Source organism: Leptonychotes weddellii, chromosome 2 (genome assembly GCF_054177405.1).
Source record: "Leptonychotes weddellii isolate Sample4059 chromosome 2, ASM5417740v2, whole genome shotgun sequence".
Classification (NCBI taxonomy): domain Eukaryota; kingdom Metazoa; phylum Chordata; class Mammalia; order Carnivora; family Phocidae; genus Leptonychotes; species Leptonychotes weddellii.
The window spans coordinates 38,180,426-38,197,491 of record NC_138370.1 but is presented as its reverse complement, the minus strand read 5'-3'; the positions used below and the strand labels follow the sequence as shown (position 1 = coordinate 38,197,491).

Sequence of the window (17,066 nt, the reverse complement as noted above, 5' to 3'; positions counted from 1 at the left end):
TAGGGGGAGAAGCAGACTCCCCACTGAGCAGGGATTCCAATGTGGGACTCGATCCTGGGACTTCAGGATCATGACCTGAGCTGAAGGCAGTCGCTCAACCAACTGAGCCACCCAGGTGCCCCAAATATATATTTTCTAAATTGCAAGAGCTTACCATAAAATTGGAAAAGAAATTAGACTACTTAAAGCAATACTTAATAATATATGATAGTAGAATTGAAAACTGCAGTAGGAATCCAGAGGAGAGGATTATTAATGAAGATGAATATGGTCAGGAAATGTAGCTGTAAAATAAACTTCAAAGGGTGGGTAAGGTTTAGAGAGGGGGAAGAAAGAATGGAGTTCATTCCAAAGGAAAAAAAAATTAAGTTACGAAAATAATTGTTTAAAGGAAGATACTATAAATTTAAGGAGTCTCACGTAAGGCAATGTGGAAAGTCTAAACATACTTTCATTTTTCTTAATTTTATTTTTTGGTTTGTTTTTGTTCCCATTTGATTAACTCCATCTTACTAAATAGCAAGGTTTACCAGGTTCATCTTGACAGAATGATTGAATATCATGAATTGTATTAACTACCTATCTTACACAGGTGCTCCTTGTTTATGAGTCTTGTACCATGCTGTATGGATCTCTTTATTTGGTTCTTTGGAATGAAGTAGATAAGGAAATCAGGTTTCTGTGGGTGGGTGTAACTGGCAGATTCCTGTCTCCCCACTGGAAAATTACAGCCTGCAGTGATTCTGTAGTGCTGTTTTATTGCTCCTGAAAAACCTGGAGCCCCCAGTCCAACATTTCTAATCAGAAATAATCTGGTAATGAAGTTGGCTACTAGCCAGACTTCATGCAATGGGGCAAGTCTAGAAGCAACTGATGTCTAGTCTTGGTGGTAACAGAATTGAAAAAGATACCAATGGTACTAAAGTCCTGGTATTAAAGTTAACAAACACTTTCAGATCCCCATTAACTAAACATATCAAAGGCCTTCAATCAAATTAGAAGGTATTAAAAGCCAGCTGGGGTGGGGGGGCTGCTGGAGGTAGATCAGTTTAAAAAATTCTGATTCCTTATCATCATTGAAGACATTTTGCCACTATCTCTCATGGCAGGAAACCACAGAAACGTTTCTCATCATAAATATTCCCCATGTACAAGAAAAAAGAGCAAGCAATGTGCCCTGTGATGCACATTCAGTACCAAAGTTGTGTGTGTGTGTGTGTGAGAGAGAGAGAGAGACAGACAGACGACAGAGGCAGGAGGAGAGGAAAGGAAGAGAGAAGGGGAGGGAGAGAAAGAGACATGGTGAGTAGTGAAAAAGCTGAAGGTAAAATCACTCAGCCCCAGTTAGTAAAACTAATTATACCCTGAGTTATAATTTAGTTTGAAAACCAGAGGATCTGTTTCCTTATTCTCGCCCTTAGGACCACAGTGACAACATGCTTAGAGTAGCAGGGACCATGGCCCATGAAATGGGTCATAACCTTGGAATGTTTCATGACTCCTATGTTTGCAAGTGCCCTTCTACAATATGTGTGATGGACAGAGCACTAAGGTGAGGCTCTCTGGGAAGATGCTTTCTGCTCCAGTTTTTGGTTCACTCTGGGCTGTATCTGTGCTATATCTTTCATGTCATCTTCAGCAACACATTCAAGCTTTTAAATATTAAATAGTATAATCATGAATGCATATCTATACCAGACCACTTTATCCCTCATCTATATGCAATGTTTTTCATTAACTAAGACATCATTTAAACATATTATGTCTTTGCTGTTGGCGTGATTGATACTTTTAACTTCATCTTATCTACACAAGACCTGGTTTCAGAAAATCTTTAGTATTTATCAAATTTTCAATGAATTCAGATTGGGTGGGTTCTAGGAGAACATCCTTGCAGGAGCATAAAGAAATGATACATTCCTGCCTTGCCTAAGCAAAGTTTCCAGGGAATTTTATCTTTAAAAATCCCCAAATCCCTTTTATATATGTATTTCGTCTCTTCTATTTCCCTGTCTCAGCTCACTCAATCTAGGGTTAGTCTCCTAGGCCATTCCCCAAAATACCTGGTTATGGTGGCTGCCAGTCACATACCTTTGTTATCTCTCCCAGATACTACTGCATTTTTAAACCTCATCTTTATTTGTGAAGTGAAAAAATTCTCCCAAAAGTAATTCCTCTGAAGGAAAGTGAATTCTTAGACACATAAATAAGTATGACTTTACTACCTGTAGGACTTCACAACCAAAATGACCTAAGGCTGAATAAGATTACCTGGATAAGTCAGACACATCTTCGTTTTTTTAAACAGCAGCCCGGATGCTACACTTTAAGATCTGATGTATTTTTTCATTAAGCTGGAGGTGTTTGTGTCCATCCAGGGCTAATTCAGGTACACAAATGAGCTCATGATTTAGCAGTTGGGCAGTGGATTGGGTTTAATCTTTTTTTTTTTTTAAGATTTTATTTATTTGAGAGAGAGAATGAGAGAGAGAGAGCACAAGAGGGGGGAGCGGAAGAGGGAGAAGCAGATTCCCCACTGGGCAGGGAGCCCAATGTGGGACTCGATCCCGGGACTCCAGGATCATGACCTGAGCTGAAGGCAGTCACTCAACCAACTGAGCCACCCAGGTGCCCTGGGTTTAATCTTTTAGGGCAGGTTTTGGGTGTATCATCCCCAGTGTGTGATATTGTTCCCTTCCTGCTCAGCGTGACTGTGTTCCATTTTCTCTTTCCTTATCGTCATAGCTTCTATATACCTACAGACTTCAGTTCCTGCAGCCGCATCAGCTATGACAAGTTCTTCAAAGATAAATTATCAGATTGCCTTTTCAACGCTCCATTGCCTACAGATATCATATCCATCCCAATCTGTGGGAATCAGTTGGTAGAAATGGGAGAGGACTGTGATTGTGGGACTCCTGAGGTACCACCAAATACTTTCTAAAATGATCTAATTTGTTTTTCAATTGCTGAGAAGATAAACTATAAAATTATATTATTACTCTGAAATTGTGCATTTCTTATAATTTTGCATATGTTTATTTGTAGACTTTTGTTGGGCCAGTGACTACTGCATTGCTTAGCAGACCTTCCTAATTTCCTTCTTGGGGTTCTTTCCCCATTTCCTGAGTTTTAAGAACCACTCAACAACTGGGCTTTATATCCTCATCCCTCTCTTTCTGGCAGAAATAACTTCACTTTCCTTATGTGGCTATGACCTGCTGAGCAGTTACTTTAGGGACAGCACCACAATAGCACTCAGAGGGTGTAAATGGCTTGCCCAAGGTCCACGGAGCTGGTAGAGGGAGAGGCCAAGATGAAGACTCAGGTGTTTGTTTTGGCGGTCCTGGGGACATCTTGCACTGAGATTTAGTTCTTCTCTTTGTGACTTAAGAGTTTTTACCATTGTGAGTCCTAGTCTGATCCCACCCTATTAACAAGGCAGCCAGGGTTCTGAATGAGATCTTTGTCCCCGTTTTATCAACACTTAATATGAGTGACATGTCAAGGCTTCAAGAGGTCATCTTCTTCAGTAAATTCAAAATACGACCATAAATGTATTCATTCTATGAGAAAGGAATCTTTCCAAGATGATGTTTATATTTGAAATAAGAGCAAGAGTTTTAACTCTAAAATGTTGTAATTCTCTTAGGGAACCTAAACAACTATAAGAGGAAGTTTCCAAGGTAGGAGCTTCCCCAAAGCCTCATGCAGATGCCTGATATCTCAGAAACAAGGTGGGGAGAGCAAGACACAGTCTATTGCTTTATGCAGAGTTGAATCAAATGTCAAAATTGCATAAATACTATACTTTTAGATTTTTAGTATATGTCCTAGAGATTAATTTTATTGCTGGATAGGTACAAAACTGATGAGCTCAACTAATTATGTTTTTAACTATTTAAACTTTTTTTTTAAGATTTTATTTATTTATTTATTTATTTATTGACAGAGAAAGACACAGCGAGAGAGGGAACACAAGCAGGGGGAGTGGGAGAGGGAGAAGCAGGCTTCCCGCCGAGCGGGGAGCCCGATACGGGGCCTGATCCCAGGACCCTGGGACCATGACCTGAGCCGAAGGCAGCCGCTCAATGACTGAGCCACCCAGGCGCCCCTGTTTTTAGCTATTTAGATAAATTTTATTTTATTTTATTTTATTTTCCTTGAATAACATGTTTATTGCTCAGATAACCTTAAGAAATGTTACATATACTATTTGCCTCTGGAAAGTCACAGTGAGCCTTGTGTATTAAAGGCTCTGAAAAGTTCTGCAATAAACAGTTGTGCTTTTTAATTTTTTTTTATTATTATGTTTAATTAGCCAGCATATAGTACATCATTAGTTTTTAATGTAGTGTTCAATGATTCATTAGTTGTATATAAATTTTATTTTAAAAAACTATCCTTTTTCCTTTTGTTTTCTTTGATATTTTACCAAAAATAGATCATTTTCAGTACTACCATGGGAGGCTGAGTGAACTAGAGGAGATACTCAAATTTAAAAAGATGTCAGTAGACTTCAGATATGTGACAAATCACCAGTGGCTCCAAAATCTGTTTTTCTAATGTTGAACTTTGTTCTATCTTTTATTTTCCTGAAAATTATTTTCAGACTATATCACAGTAGGATCTGTATGGTGAAAAAATTATATTATGAATTGTAGTGAAACAAGAGCAAAAAATTGAGACCCAATCTAGCATTTGCATTTGTTTCTGGTATTTCTCAGGAATGTACCAACATTTGCTGTGACGCTAAAACTTGTAAAATCAAAGCAAGTTTTCAATGTGCATTAGGAGAATGCTGTGAAAAATGCCAGGTAAGATTATTATTTTATTTTATTTTAATAATTATGATTACCATTTATTTTTCTATATTAAAAATCTCAGTGATTATGTTAAATGAAATAGCAAAGCACTAGTTTTCTGTCTATAAAATAACACTGCCTACCATTTATATATGAGTGTTTATAAACATGGGCTATTTGATCCCCCAAGAACCCTTTGAATTAGGTATTATTATCTCGTTTTGCTCTTGAAGGAACAGAAGCTCAGAATAGAAAATATGCAACATCATAGAGCCACTGAATGGCAAACTCCAAATACGACCTGTTCCAAAGCCAATGTTGGAGAATAAAACCTGCCGCTGCTTCTGATGCCACAGAGCCTTCTTGCACCAAACCTCATAATTGGTTGCATATTCCTTTAAAAATGGGTTCAGTGGAAAAGCTTTTGTTTTAAATAATGTGGGATCTCCCCTATCTTTGACTTTGAAGTCACTTCAGGGTGAATTTCTTAGAAAACAGACATAAAGTAAGGATTCTGTGTCATTTTCTCTGTGGGGCATGTTGACTTTCCTTTCACGTTCAAGTTTAGGATTTTACCTTCTATTGTTGCACAGAATTCTCTATTATGATTATTCCTTTATATGTCTGTTTCCTTAGTAAAACTGACTTCCGAGGGCAAGGGACTGATTCATCCTCACCTACCACAGAGTGGTACCTGTGTACCTCACCTACCACCTACTACATTTTAAATGCTCAAGAACTGTTTGCAGAATGAATGTGCAGATAGACGGCATACCAGGTTATAGGTAGTATTGGGGAATTTTTTTTTTTTAATGTCAGAAAGAGAGGAAAGAAATAAAAGAGGCCAAAAGGAAGAAAATTTGAGAACTTAAGTCATATTCAACAAGTGTTGATTAAATGCTGTTTGTTGGAGATTGTGGAAATTAAAAAAAAAGTAGTCTTTGACTTCAAAGAACATGCTGTTTCTTTAGGGTAATGATATACATACCTGAAACAGATGAAAATATAGTGCATGATTAAGTGCCCAGGTAGACATTATAAGGATATACCCTTTGTGTAATGCTTTCCACTTAAATTTTCACTTAAGTTCTATAATGACTCTATAAAGGAAATATTAGATGGGGAAATGGATTTTCAGAGAGATTAAGTCCCTTTTCTAAGGCATACACCCAGCCCCTGGTAGAGCCAAGATTTAAACCCATATCTTCCAAATCCAAATTCAAGGCTCTTCCCATCATGTGTAGGAAGAAAAGGCAACAGTGTACCCTGCAGACGTCAGAGGAGGCTTCGTGGAAAATGAGGCTGTCACTAGTCTTAAAGTAAGGCGTAGATTTTAGATAAGTAGACAAAAAGAGAAAAACACTCCTAAATGAGGCAGCTGAGGGAAAGAATAAAGATGGATCAGGAGGTATAAGCATGGCTCATGTGATGGCTAGTAAGAAAACTTTTGTCTGGCTGGAGCAGCAGGGGTTGAATTTGGAGGGTCATGTATGATCTAATTAAATTTTGGATTCCATTCTGTCATCAATGTTAAGATACTGAAAGTTTTCTGATGATAGGGAAGCATGCTTGCTCACCTCAGCTAGGGAAAGATATGCTTCCAGTGTCCATACAGGCCTCTTCAGATCTGCATAAATGGCAGAAGTTGTCTAAGGTTTCTCTCAGTCAGTAAGGGCAAGATTTGCAGGAATAGAATGCGATGGAATTAATACATCAAATGCACATCCAGTTATTTCTCACCCATAAGAAATCATTTCATAGGAAGAAGTGAGTTGAAAAGAAACATTTGAGCATACAATAAAAGGAATTAAGGATTAGGAAACACGATGCCTGGGAAAGTCTCAGAGCATGCTGATCTGGTGCTTGTAAATTTACCTTCCTTAATACAGAAGATTCACTTTGCTAATAAATCTCTAAAGTTGCAGATGTAAATCTCCTTGAAAATCCTGACAAAGATGCCTTCAACAAAGGAAAAAGTAAATCCCTTCTTTGCATCTAAGATGAGGCTTGGTTTTCTTCCGTACTTTTCTCATTGATATTTCTATAGTGCTTGCACTATAAATTCAGAAATATTGATTACTTAAAGACTCGGGCCATTGGCAGAACTCAATAGAAGTGATATATAGGAGATGTCTTTAGTTTATGCAATGCAGATGTAAGCTAGAATAGAATGATGCCTCTAACTACCTTGCCAAAAAAAGGCCAAAGGGAAAATATTATTTGCATTAATTTGAGATATTAGACTAAGTCAAGTAGAAAAAGCCTTCTCTTCATTTTTATTTCCCTGCAGTTTAAAAAGGCTGGTGCAGTGTGCAGACCAGCAAAAGATGAGTGTGACCTGCCGGAAATGTGTGATGGCAAATCTGGTATTTGCCCTGATGATAGATTCCGAGTCAATGGCTTCCCCTGCCAAAATGGAGAGGGCTACTGCTTGATGGGGATGTGCCCCACACTGCAAGAGCAGTGTACTGACCTGTGGGGACCAGGTAGGAGGACAAGCCCCAGTGTTATGGGCATTCCTGTCTCTCTCTATTCATATACAAGGAAAAATCATGTTACCGTGTTATAACAGGTGACAGTGTTTAATCATGGCCAAAGTAGTATTCTGTCCCAACCTTCTTTCTTGGAAACTGTGCTACAGCTCAATATCCTGGATAAGTGCATTTTAAGACATAAGGTCAATTTGGGGATTTCTAGATTCAACAAATAAAAATAAGGATGGACCAGTCAATTTGAATTTGAATTCCAGATTAACATTTTTTTTTTTTTTAGTATCAGTATGTCTCATGAAATACTGGAGGTAAGCTTATACTAAGAAAACTGTTTATTTGAAATTCAAATTTAACTGGGTAAAGCAGGAAATGTTATCCAATGGGAAAAACTCTCTTCAACAAATGGTGTGGGGAAAACTGGACAGCAACATGCAGAAGAATGAAACTGGACCACTTTCTTACACCATACTCAAAAATAAATTCAAAATGGATTAAAGATGTACATAGGAGACTTGATACCATAAAAATCCCAGAGGAGAACACAGGCAGTAACCTCTTTGACATCAGCCAGAGAAACTTCTTTCTAGACGTATCTCCAGAGACAAGGGAAACAAACGCAAAAAATAAACTATTGGAGCTTCATCAAAATAAAAAGCTTCCACACAGTGAAGGAAACAATCAAAAAAGCTAAAAGGCAACCTATGGAATGGGAGAAGATATTTACAAATGACATATCTGATAAGGGGTTAGTATTCAAAATACATAAAGCATTTATAAAACTTAACACCCCAAAACCAAATCATCCAGTTATAAAATGGGCAGAAGACATGAATAGACATTTTTCCAAAGAAGACATCCAGATGGCCAACAGGCACATGAAAAGATGCTCAACATCCTTCATCATCAAGGAAATGCAAATCAAAACTATAATGAGATACCACCTCACACCTATCAGAATGGCTAAAATCAACAACACAAGAAAGGACAAGTGCTGGCGAGAATGTAGAGAAAGGGGAACTCTCTTGCACTGTTGGTGGAAATGCAAACTGATGCAACCACTGTGGAGAACAGTATTGAGATTCCTCAAAAAGTAACAAATAGAACTATCCTATGATCTAATAATTGCACTACTAGGTATTTACCCAAAGAATACAGAAATACTAATACAAAGAGATACACGAACTCTGATGTTTATAGTGGCATTATCTACAATAGTTAAGATATGGAAGCAGCCCAGGTGTCCATTGACTGATGAATGGATAAAGAGGATGTGACATATTAATATGTATATATAAATATATATGTAGATATATTTATATTATATAAATAAAGATATATATATATAGGAACATTACTCAGCCATAAAAGAATGAATCTTGTCATTTGCAATGACATGGATGGAATAGAGTGTATTATGCTAAACAAAATAAGTCAGAGAAAGACCTACCACATGATTTCACTTATTTGTGGAATTTAAGAAACAAAACAAACAAAGGGGGAAAAAAAGAGACAGGCAAACCAAAAAACAGACTCTTAACTATGGAGAACAAACTGATGGTTACCAGGGGGAGTTGGTTGCGGGGGATGGGTGAGATAGGGGATGGGGATTAATGGGTACACTAGCTGTGATGAGCACTGGGTGTTGTATGGAAGTGCTGAATCTCTCTATTGTGCACCTGAAACTAATATTACACTGTATGTTAACTACTGAAATTTAAATAAAAACTTACCAAAAAACAAATTTAACTGGATATCCGGTACTTTATCTGACAACCCTAATCAAGATCCTTCTCAGATAAGTACACCCTTAGAAGTCTCTGTGTGTGTCTGTGTGTGTGTGTCTCTGTGTATGTGTCTGTGTGTGTGTATCTGTGTGTGTGTGTGTGTGTGTGTGTGTGTAGGGGTGGCAGGGATGCTGGGAGATGGGCAGAGCATAAGGGAAGGGGGAGGGGAAAAAAAGGACTGTGGGAATGCAGATGAGCAATTTGGAAAAGTGAAATCTCTTAAATGCTTATTTTGCCCATAATACTAGAATTTTAGAAGCCATATTCTCTGATATACCATAAAAAAAGAAATTAAAAATAAAACTTAACAATCTCCAAAACTGTAAACTAAAACTTAAATTGTACTAAAAAACCTTGATCGGAAAGGCAATTTAAAAATTATCAGTTCCTTGGACTTTCTGGATATGATGTCCATTGTGCACATTCCTTAAATGACTGAAGGAATGTTTTAATAGGGAAAATACATATTCCTAAAAATACTTGAAGATGGTTATCACATGCCAGGAACTTCTCATAATTCCTGAAAATATACATAAAACAAGATAAAGGAAAGCAACAAAAATCAGTCTTTCACAATATACCCAGTAAAAAGGAAACCTGAGAAATACATGGATTAGAACTTAGAAAAATTCCTGAATTAAAATAAATCCTTTGTATCAGGCAGGGGTGGGCTGAGACACAATTTGAGGAGCATAGCTTGATACCATTGGTGTGTGAGCAGGTGCACTGACGTGCAGGAATCTGGCCTCAGCAACCCTCCCGCGTACAGGTAATGCAGACTCACATGCTAAGTTACAGGTGGAAACAAAGATGTTTTTGTGGGTTAAAGAGAGACTCTGTGCTTTCTTGACTAACTTTGGTATATAGCAGAAATCTAGGGAAAGAAAATCTTCTGCACAGAGTTGAAGCTCTGAGCATCCCTTTATTATCTGGTGATAAATCACTGCAGTAAATACTATTACCTTCTCCTTTTGCCTGACCCTTCACTATCTGCCTCCCCTGCAAATCTGTATATTTCCCAGTACCTAGACATTATGTATTTTGTTCACAACTGTATTCCCAGTGTGTCCCAGCACATTGCCTGACTTCCGTAAATGTTCAAAATTATTGAATTAATGTTGAACATATTTATGATATTGGAAGAGGAAAGATCTTTTAAATCACACATTTAAAGGTAGCCCATATAAAAGATCAGATAACAGGTTGGCCTAAATAAAATTCCAAATTTTGTAATTTCTAAGGGATCATAAATTTATTTCAAATTAATCTTCAAAGTTTGAAAAGTCTTATATATAAGGAGGGAGATCACTCTCTCTGATATCAAGTCATTTCTATAAATCATTTGCAGTTCCAAATACTGAAAATGCGACCAAGGCATTAACAGGCAGTTTGTCATAAAGAAGTCCAAATGTCCGAAAACCATTAAAGTCATTTTAACTTACTAGCAAGAAGTATGAAGTACTGACACATTGATGTGCCAGGAAATGCCGATATAGTAAGAAATATGAATGAAAAGTTGATTCCTTCAACACTTGTCAAATTGGCAAAACTTTGTTACAGTTGATGCTCAGTGTCAGTGAAGATGTGGCAAAACACCTAGTTTTATACAGTCTGGTAAGAACATGAATTAGGACAGTCTTTCCAGGATGAATTGGAAAAATGTATGTACCACCTAAAAAGAAAATGTACTGCTTTCCCCAGCAAGTGTATTCCGGAATATTTTTTTCACAAAGGATTTTCAGCCAGCACTTTTAAAATTAATAACGGATAATTGGGAAACATCTCAAAGTCCAAGAATAAGCCTCAGTCAAGTAAGTTATATAGTATTTCTTCAATGCAGCTTTTACAGCTATGAAACTGCTTAATATTTAGTGCCTGGGGAAAGCACAAGTATACTGTTATTTGGGAAGCAGCGTGGTACCAGGTGTATGAATGATACTTTCTACAATATTAGCCGTAATAACTCTGAAGTTTGGGATTAGGAATATGCTTTCTCCTTATTATTCATGCCTAACCAATATTTTCAGTGTAGATATTTTATTATAATAATAAGGAGCCTATAAATGTTACTAAGATCAAATAATTAAGAAAATATGATAATAAAACTTATTTTATCATCTTGGACATTGAAACATGAAATTCATTTAAAATGATTCAGATTTACAGATAAACCAAGAGGTTAAGGCACTTGGCCAAGGTCACACAGCTGTAACTTAGCTCCTGAACTCTTAACCACTGTATTCTATTGCTCATCTGATGAGGATCTAAGGAAGATTGCCTGAGAAATTAAATATGTGGTGCCTATTGCCGTACCTGCACAAAGCAGAAGTTTGACTAAGCATAGCAAGTAATTGTGACATAGCAAGTATTAGCAGAAGAGCATCCCAGTGTCTGCCTGTGAAATGTTAATATAATGATTGTGGCTCTCCTAGCTAAGTCTTATATTTAGATGGACTTTTTTTAATCTTCAGCAAATCAACCACATTTCCAAATATTTAGATGCCCATTATTCAAAATTTAAATATTTGAAGGGTTATTTTATTGTATTTTTTAAAAGATTTTATTTATTTATTTAGAGATAGTATGTGAGGGGGAGAGGGGCAGAGGGAGAGGGGAAGAATCTTAAGCAGACTCCAAGCTGAGTGAGGAGCCTGTTCTGGGGCTCGATCTCACAACCCTGAGATCATGACCTGAACCAAAATCAAGAGGCCCATGTTTAACCGACTGAGCCACCCAGGCACCCCTAAAGGATTATTTTAATTTCTAGCCAGCTTTCTCAATAACAAACTATTGCAGCCTATATTTCTGACAATGTCCAATGGGATTATGCCAGAATAGTACTTCTCGTGCTATATATTTCATTACTTTTGTATTTCATTAATCCTTTGTAGCATTGAGTATCTTATCTCTTTTTCTTTTCTAATATGTCCCTACTCACCATGCCTGGTTTCAGGGACCAAGGTTGCAGACAAATCGTGTTACAGCAGGAATGAAGGTGGGTCAAAGTATGGGTACTGTCGCAAAGTGGATGACACACACATTCCCTGCAAAGCAAGGTGAGTGGCCTTGTTTGAACCTTCCTGCTCCTCAGACTAGAGAAATCATTCACTTCCAGACACATGTTCTGATTTATTCCAATTAAAGCAAAAGTTAATTTGGACATCATTCATTTGGTCAGCATTCATTGACTATTATGTGCTATGTTTTAGACTAGGCACTAAGTTAAAAGACGAATAAGAAATGAACTCTTTTTTCCAGTCCCTCATGGTGGGTGCTTTGGAGGACATCAAGTACAGTCATCGTGAAATTGAGTGAATGTGTGGAGGGAACATGCAGCAGCAGTGAATGGGCCTGGATGGAAGTCTATACATGGATTTTTCAATATAACTTAGGCACTTTTCCATCTAGGTGTTTTGTTATGATTCTAGGAGTAGAAATATTTATCTACTCAGAGGAATAACCAATACAATGCTTGTATAGTTTTATTTAAGCTTGCCATGGCATTACAGAAAGAAAAAAATACAGTAATAGAAAAGATTGACAATTCACCTGGAGAACTTGTTTTACTTTTTGTGTGCATATTCTGGAAAAAAAAGTTTCTAGAATATCATGAACAATGGACTTGAGATTTTTGTATAAGAATTTTGGTTCTACAATTTTAAGGTGACTTTTAAAATTCAAATTATAATAGATGAAACTTAGTACCTTCTCCAAATTTCACACATACTAGGTAATGTATAACAAGAGACTGAACAAGATTAACATTTCTCAAAGTTTTTCTATTAAACAGTGGTTTTTCCAGATGATAATTACCAAACTATATTTTGGACATAGTGTCATCCCTTGGAGAGTCTGAGCCTAAAGGATAATAATATTCCATGGCCTCTCCTTTATAAGAAATCAGGGCAGATTCAAAAGGGAAAACAGTTATGTAAAAAGCAATGTGTATGTTTTCTGGGAGCCAATATGTAGTTCGAGAGGTAGCGAGCGGGAAAGAGCGTAAGGTGGTTCCACTTCCTTCTGTAGCATGCGCAAACATTGTCCTGAATGACTGTATGATCCCTGGATCATTTCTGCAACTAGAGGCACAAACGTGTCATTCTTTCACAGGCTGACCTCCTAGTCACTTCTGAATAGTCATTGGCTGTAGTGGAGAGTAGACCTGAATAGTCATTGGCTGTAGTGGAGAGTAGACCTGAACGTAGGCCTTCCTTATAAAGCTCTACCTAAGTGACTCAAGAAAAACACCTCTTCAGGTTTGGAAAGAATGTGTGCCTTTCGGGGCGACTGGGTGGCTCAGTTGGTTAAGCGACTGCCTTCGGCTCAGGTCATGATCCTGGAGTCCCTGGATCGAGTCCCGCATCGGGCTCCCTGCTCGGCTGGGGGTCTGCTTCTCCCTCTGACCCTCCCCACTCTCATGTGCTCTCTCTCAAATAAATAAAATCTTTAAAAAACAAAAAAAGCATGTGTGCCTTTCCCCACTCCACAGTCATATTTGCTAACCGCCACCAGAAACATCAGGAGAATCTGATTCTGTCCCTCTCAGAGTAGTTTTTCACAGCCCTCCTCTGAATTCCGCATAAAGCAATTGACTCCAGTTTTATTGGCCCTGACTTTATTCACCTTGGCAGTAGTGAATGGCTTTACCGAGTGCTGAGCTGTTTCATCTTTATTTGCAGGGAGACAGTTCTTTCAGTAACCCCACATGATGCCTTGGAGTGTCACCTAAGGCTCAGCCTTATGTAGACACAGCTATAGTTGGGAGAATTATTCTGCTGAAATTCATGAAAATAAAAAAGTAACGTTAGCTGAAACAAAATAGAAACTGTCTACGTGCCCTCCATGATGTTAGAAGTCTATCCTCCTTATATCTCGAGCATGACCTTCATTCCAAGGTGTTTCTCTTGGCCTATCATGGCTTCTGCAGCTACAGCCATTGCATTCCAATAAGCCAAAAAGAGAAAAAATGAGAAGTAGGACATACTCCTTCATGTAACGCCCTCTTCAAGGATTTACACATAAGATTCTGCTTCTTTCCCATTGGCCAGAACTAGGCAATTGGCCAAAATTAGCTGTCTAGGAATCTGGGAAATGTGGGTTTTGTTTTTGAGCAATAATGTGCCTTGCTAATGTTTTGTGGTTCTATTAATGAAGAATAGGGGAAATTTGACATAAAGGGAGAACTAGGAGTCTCTACTATGGGGAGAAATACGATTAGTTAAATACTGATAGCCAGGGAGCTGATTTAGAACTGCATAGGACTATAATTTGGATCCTGGTATTTCAACTGCAACAAATTTGGCTTTTCCTCAGTGATGCCATGTGTGGGAAGTTGTTCTGTCAAGGTGGGTCAGATAATTCGCCCTGGAGAGGACATATAGTAACTTTCCTGACATGTAAAACATTTGATCCTGAAGACAACAGTCAAGAAATAGGCATGGTGGCCAATGGAACTAAGTGTGGAAACAAGAAGGTAAGTTGAAAATGTAGCTTTTAATCAAAATGTTCTCTTGTCTTGTTTTTTTGTTTGTTTGTTTGTTTGCTTCTCAAGGACTCTCTATGTTTCATGGGGCACAGTTTTCAAAGCAATACTTAATGCCATTCATTTATGCATGCGTGAATTCATCCCTCCAATACTATTTGATAAGTAACTATTATGTGCTTAGTACTAGGTTATTAAACCTTGGTAAATTTTATTGTCCCCAAATCAGTAGGTTCTCGATAAATGATAGCCACCCTGATAATAATAAAGAGAACAATAACAATACCATTTATATTTACACAAATGATAGGTATTGTAATATTGCAGATGATGTGATATTAACATGTTTTCCATAATATTTTTGTTTGGAATGGGTGCCTTGTATCATGCACAATGCTTAGCTCAGTGCTAAGTATCAGTCTCAGGTATTGACTGAAGAGGTGGATTAAGGGAATGACCCATGAGGAATAAAGTGAAGTAAGGAAATATTCTTTAGAGGACTTTCCAAACTTTTTTTATAAAAATTATCTAGCTTCATCTTCTTATTTCCAAAAGAATGCTGTGATTTCCCTAATAAAAAGGTAAGTTTGATAACAATAATCATGGCTAATAATAGAAGATTAAATTCCAAAGAGTCAGCAGTTTGCAGAGCTGAAGCCTTTGGGTATTGATGTCAGCTTGATGTTTTTCACATCACTTTCAGGTTTGCATTAATGCAGAATGTGTAGATATCAAAAGAGCCTACAAATCAACCAATTGCTCCTCCAAGTGCAAAGGACACGCTGTAAGTTTTGAAAATGTTTCCCCAAGCTTGCTGAATCTTTTGTAATTTTAGGTCAGTCTTGATGATGCTAAAGTAATATTTCAGCATTAAGTGATTAAAATTATTAAGTTTGCCTTAATGCTCAGTAGTTTGGTTCAATGAAAAAAATTTCTTCTAAGAACCTGGTATTGACATTCCTATGATGGATTCATACATTATGTAGATAGCTGAAAGGCTGCAGAGTTGGAGTTAGTTTCTGGTGAATAGGGTCCTTGGGTTGGTGGTCAGCCTAGTGTGGCAATTAACAGGATCACTGCTTCTCTAGGTGTGTGACCACGAGCTCCAGTGTCAGTGTAAGGAAGGATGGGCCCCTCCTGATTGTGATGACTCCTCAGTGGTCTTCTGTAGGTAACATTACATGTCTAACCTGAAAAAATTGCTCTTCTAAGCTTTTATTTCATATTACATACGATTTCATTGCCACTTTTCTCTCCTCTTGGAATTCTTGTTCATTCCATAAATATTGAATCTACAATATTAATCTTCAAGGTCTCTAACAACTTTTTAATCATATTTTCCACAATCTTATGCTTTTACTATACATACAAAAAATTTCCTCAAATTTTATATTTGTAATCTTAATTTTAATTTCCCAATGTTCTTGTTATATGATTGTTCTATTTTTGTAGGAGCTTTGACTTAATGTATAGGTACAATAGTCTCATAAAATTCTCTAAGAATATGGCGTGGATTATTTTTGTAGGTTCAATTCTGTTCTTTGAATCATCTCTATTTCTTTTGAGTTTGATTGATTTGTTTTTCACCCTGTCTCTTATTGTGCTGTTGACTTCAGTTAGCTTTCATCAGTTTTCTTCGCATGCTTGTGTGCTTGTTGTAACTACCCATACTTCTCCAGATGGGAGATCTGGTTGTGAGCTCTATCAGTAGATAGATAGGCCTCCGTCCAGGCCATCAGGGTGGTAAGCAGCCAGGGTGGGGATCCTCACCTCCAGTCGCCATGATGAGGAGTAATTTGCCCAGAAGAGAGCTCCTCAATGCATTTACTTCCTGAGAGAACTGCTTTCCCTCAGCACTCTTTCCTTGATCCTCCCTTCTGTATCATCTACTGTGAGTATCTGCAGTTAGCCTCTGTTCTGCTCCTGAGGCCCTTGCATCCCCCATTGCTTCTAGAGAGCAGTTCTTGGGTCTTTGTCTTCACTATTGTTCTTTATACACAAGGGATGGGGATAGGGATGCAGATGGGGATGGACCTGAACAAACCATCTGTCTCAAGTTAAGATTCTCTGTAGGCTTCCCAAGAAAGAATAGCATCTACTTCTGATGTTTGGGCTATTTTTTAAAGATTTATTTTTATTTATTATAAAATAATAAAGGCAGGAGGAGAGGGATAGAGAGAATCTCAAGCAGACTCCACGCAGAGTGCAGAGCCTGAGGCAGGGCTCGATTTTACAACCCTGAGATCATGACCTGAGCTGAAATCAAGAGTCTGACACTTAACTGACTGAATGACTCAGGCATCCCTGGGCTATTTTTAAAAAAATTTGTTGGTGATGATCCTACACCTAAAGGAGCTGGAGAAAGAACAGCAAATAAAGCCTAAACCCAGCAGGAGAAGAGAAATAATAAAGATCAGAGCAGAAACCAATGAAATAGAAACTAAAAGAACAGATCAATGAAACTAGGAGCTGGTTCTTTGAAAGAATTAACAAGATCGATAAA

General features: G+C 37.6%; 1 protein-coding gene across 1 annotated transcript; it reads left to right on the top strand.

The window, feature by feature from the left end:
- Positions 1-1,028: 1,028 nt before the first annotated feature.
- LOC145718773 (disintegrin and metalloproteinase domain-containing protein 28-like) lies at positions 1,029-16,153 on the top strand. The gene is made up of 8 exons (XM_081810292.1): positions 1,029-1,552; positions 2,746-2,923; positions 4,728-4,817; positions 7,096-7,291; positions 12,035-12,137; positions 14,395-14,554; positions 15,267-15,347; positions 15,652-16,153. Exons 1-8 carry the CDS (start codon positions 1,437-1,439, stop codon positions 15,736-15,738), a joined length of 1,011 nt encoding a protein of 336 aa, XP_081666418.1. The 5' UTR covers positions 1,029-1,436; the 3' UTR covers positions 15,739-16,153.
- Positions 16,154-17,066: the final 913 nt, after the last annotated feature.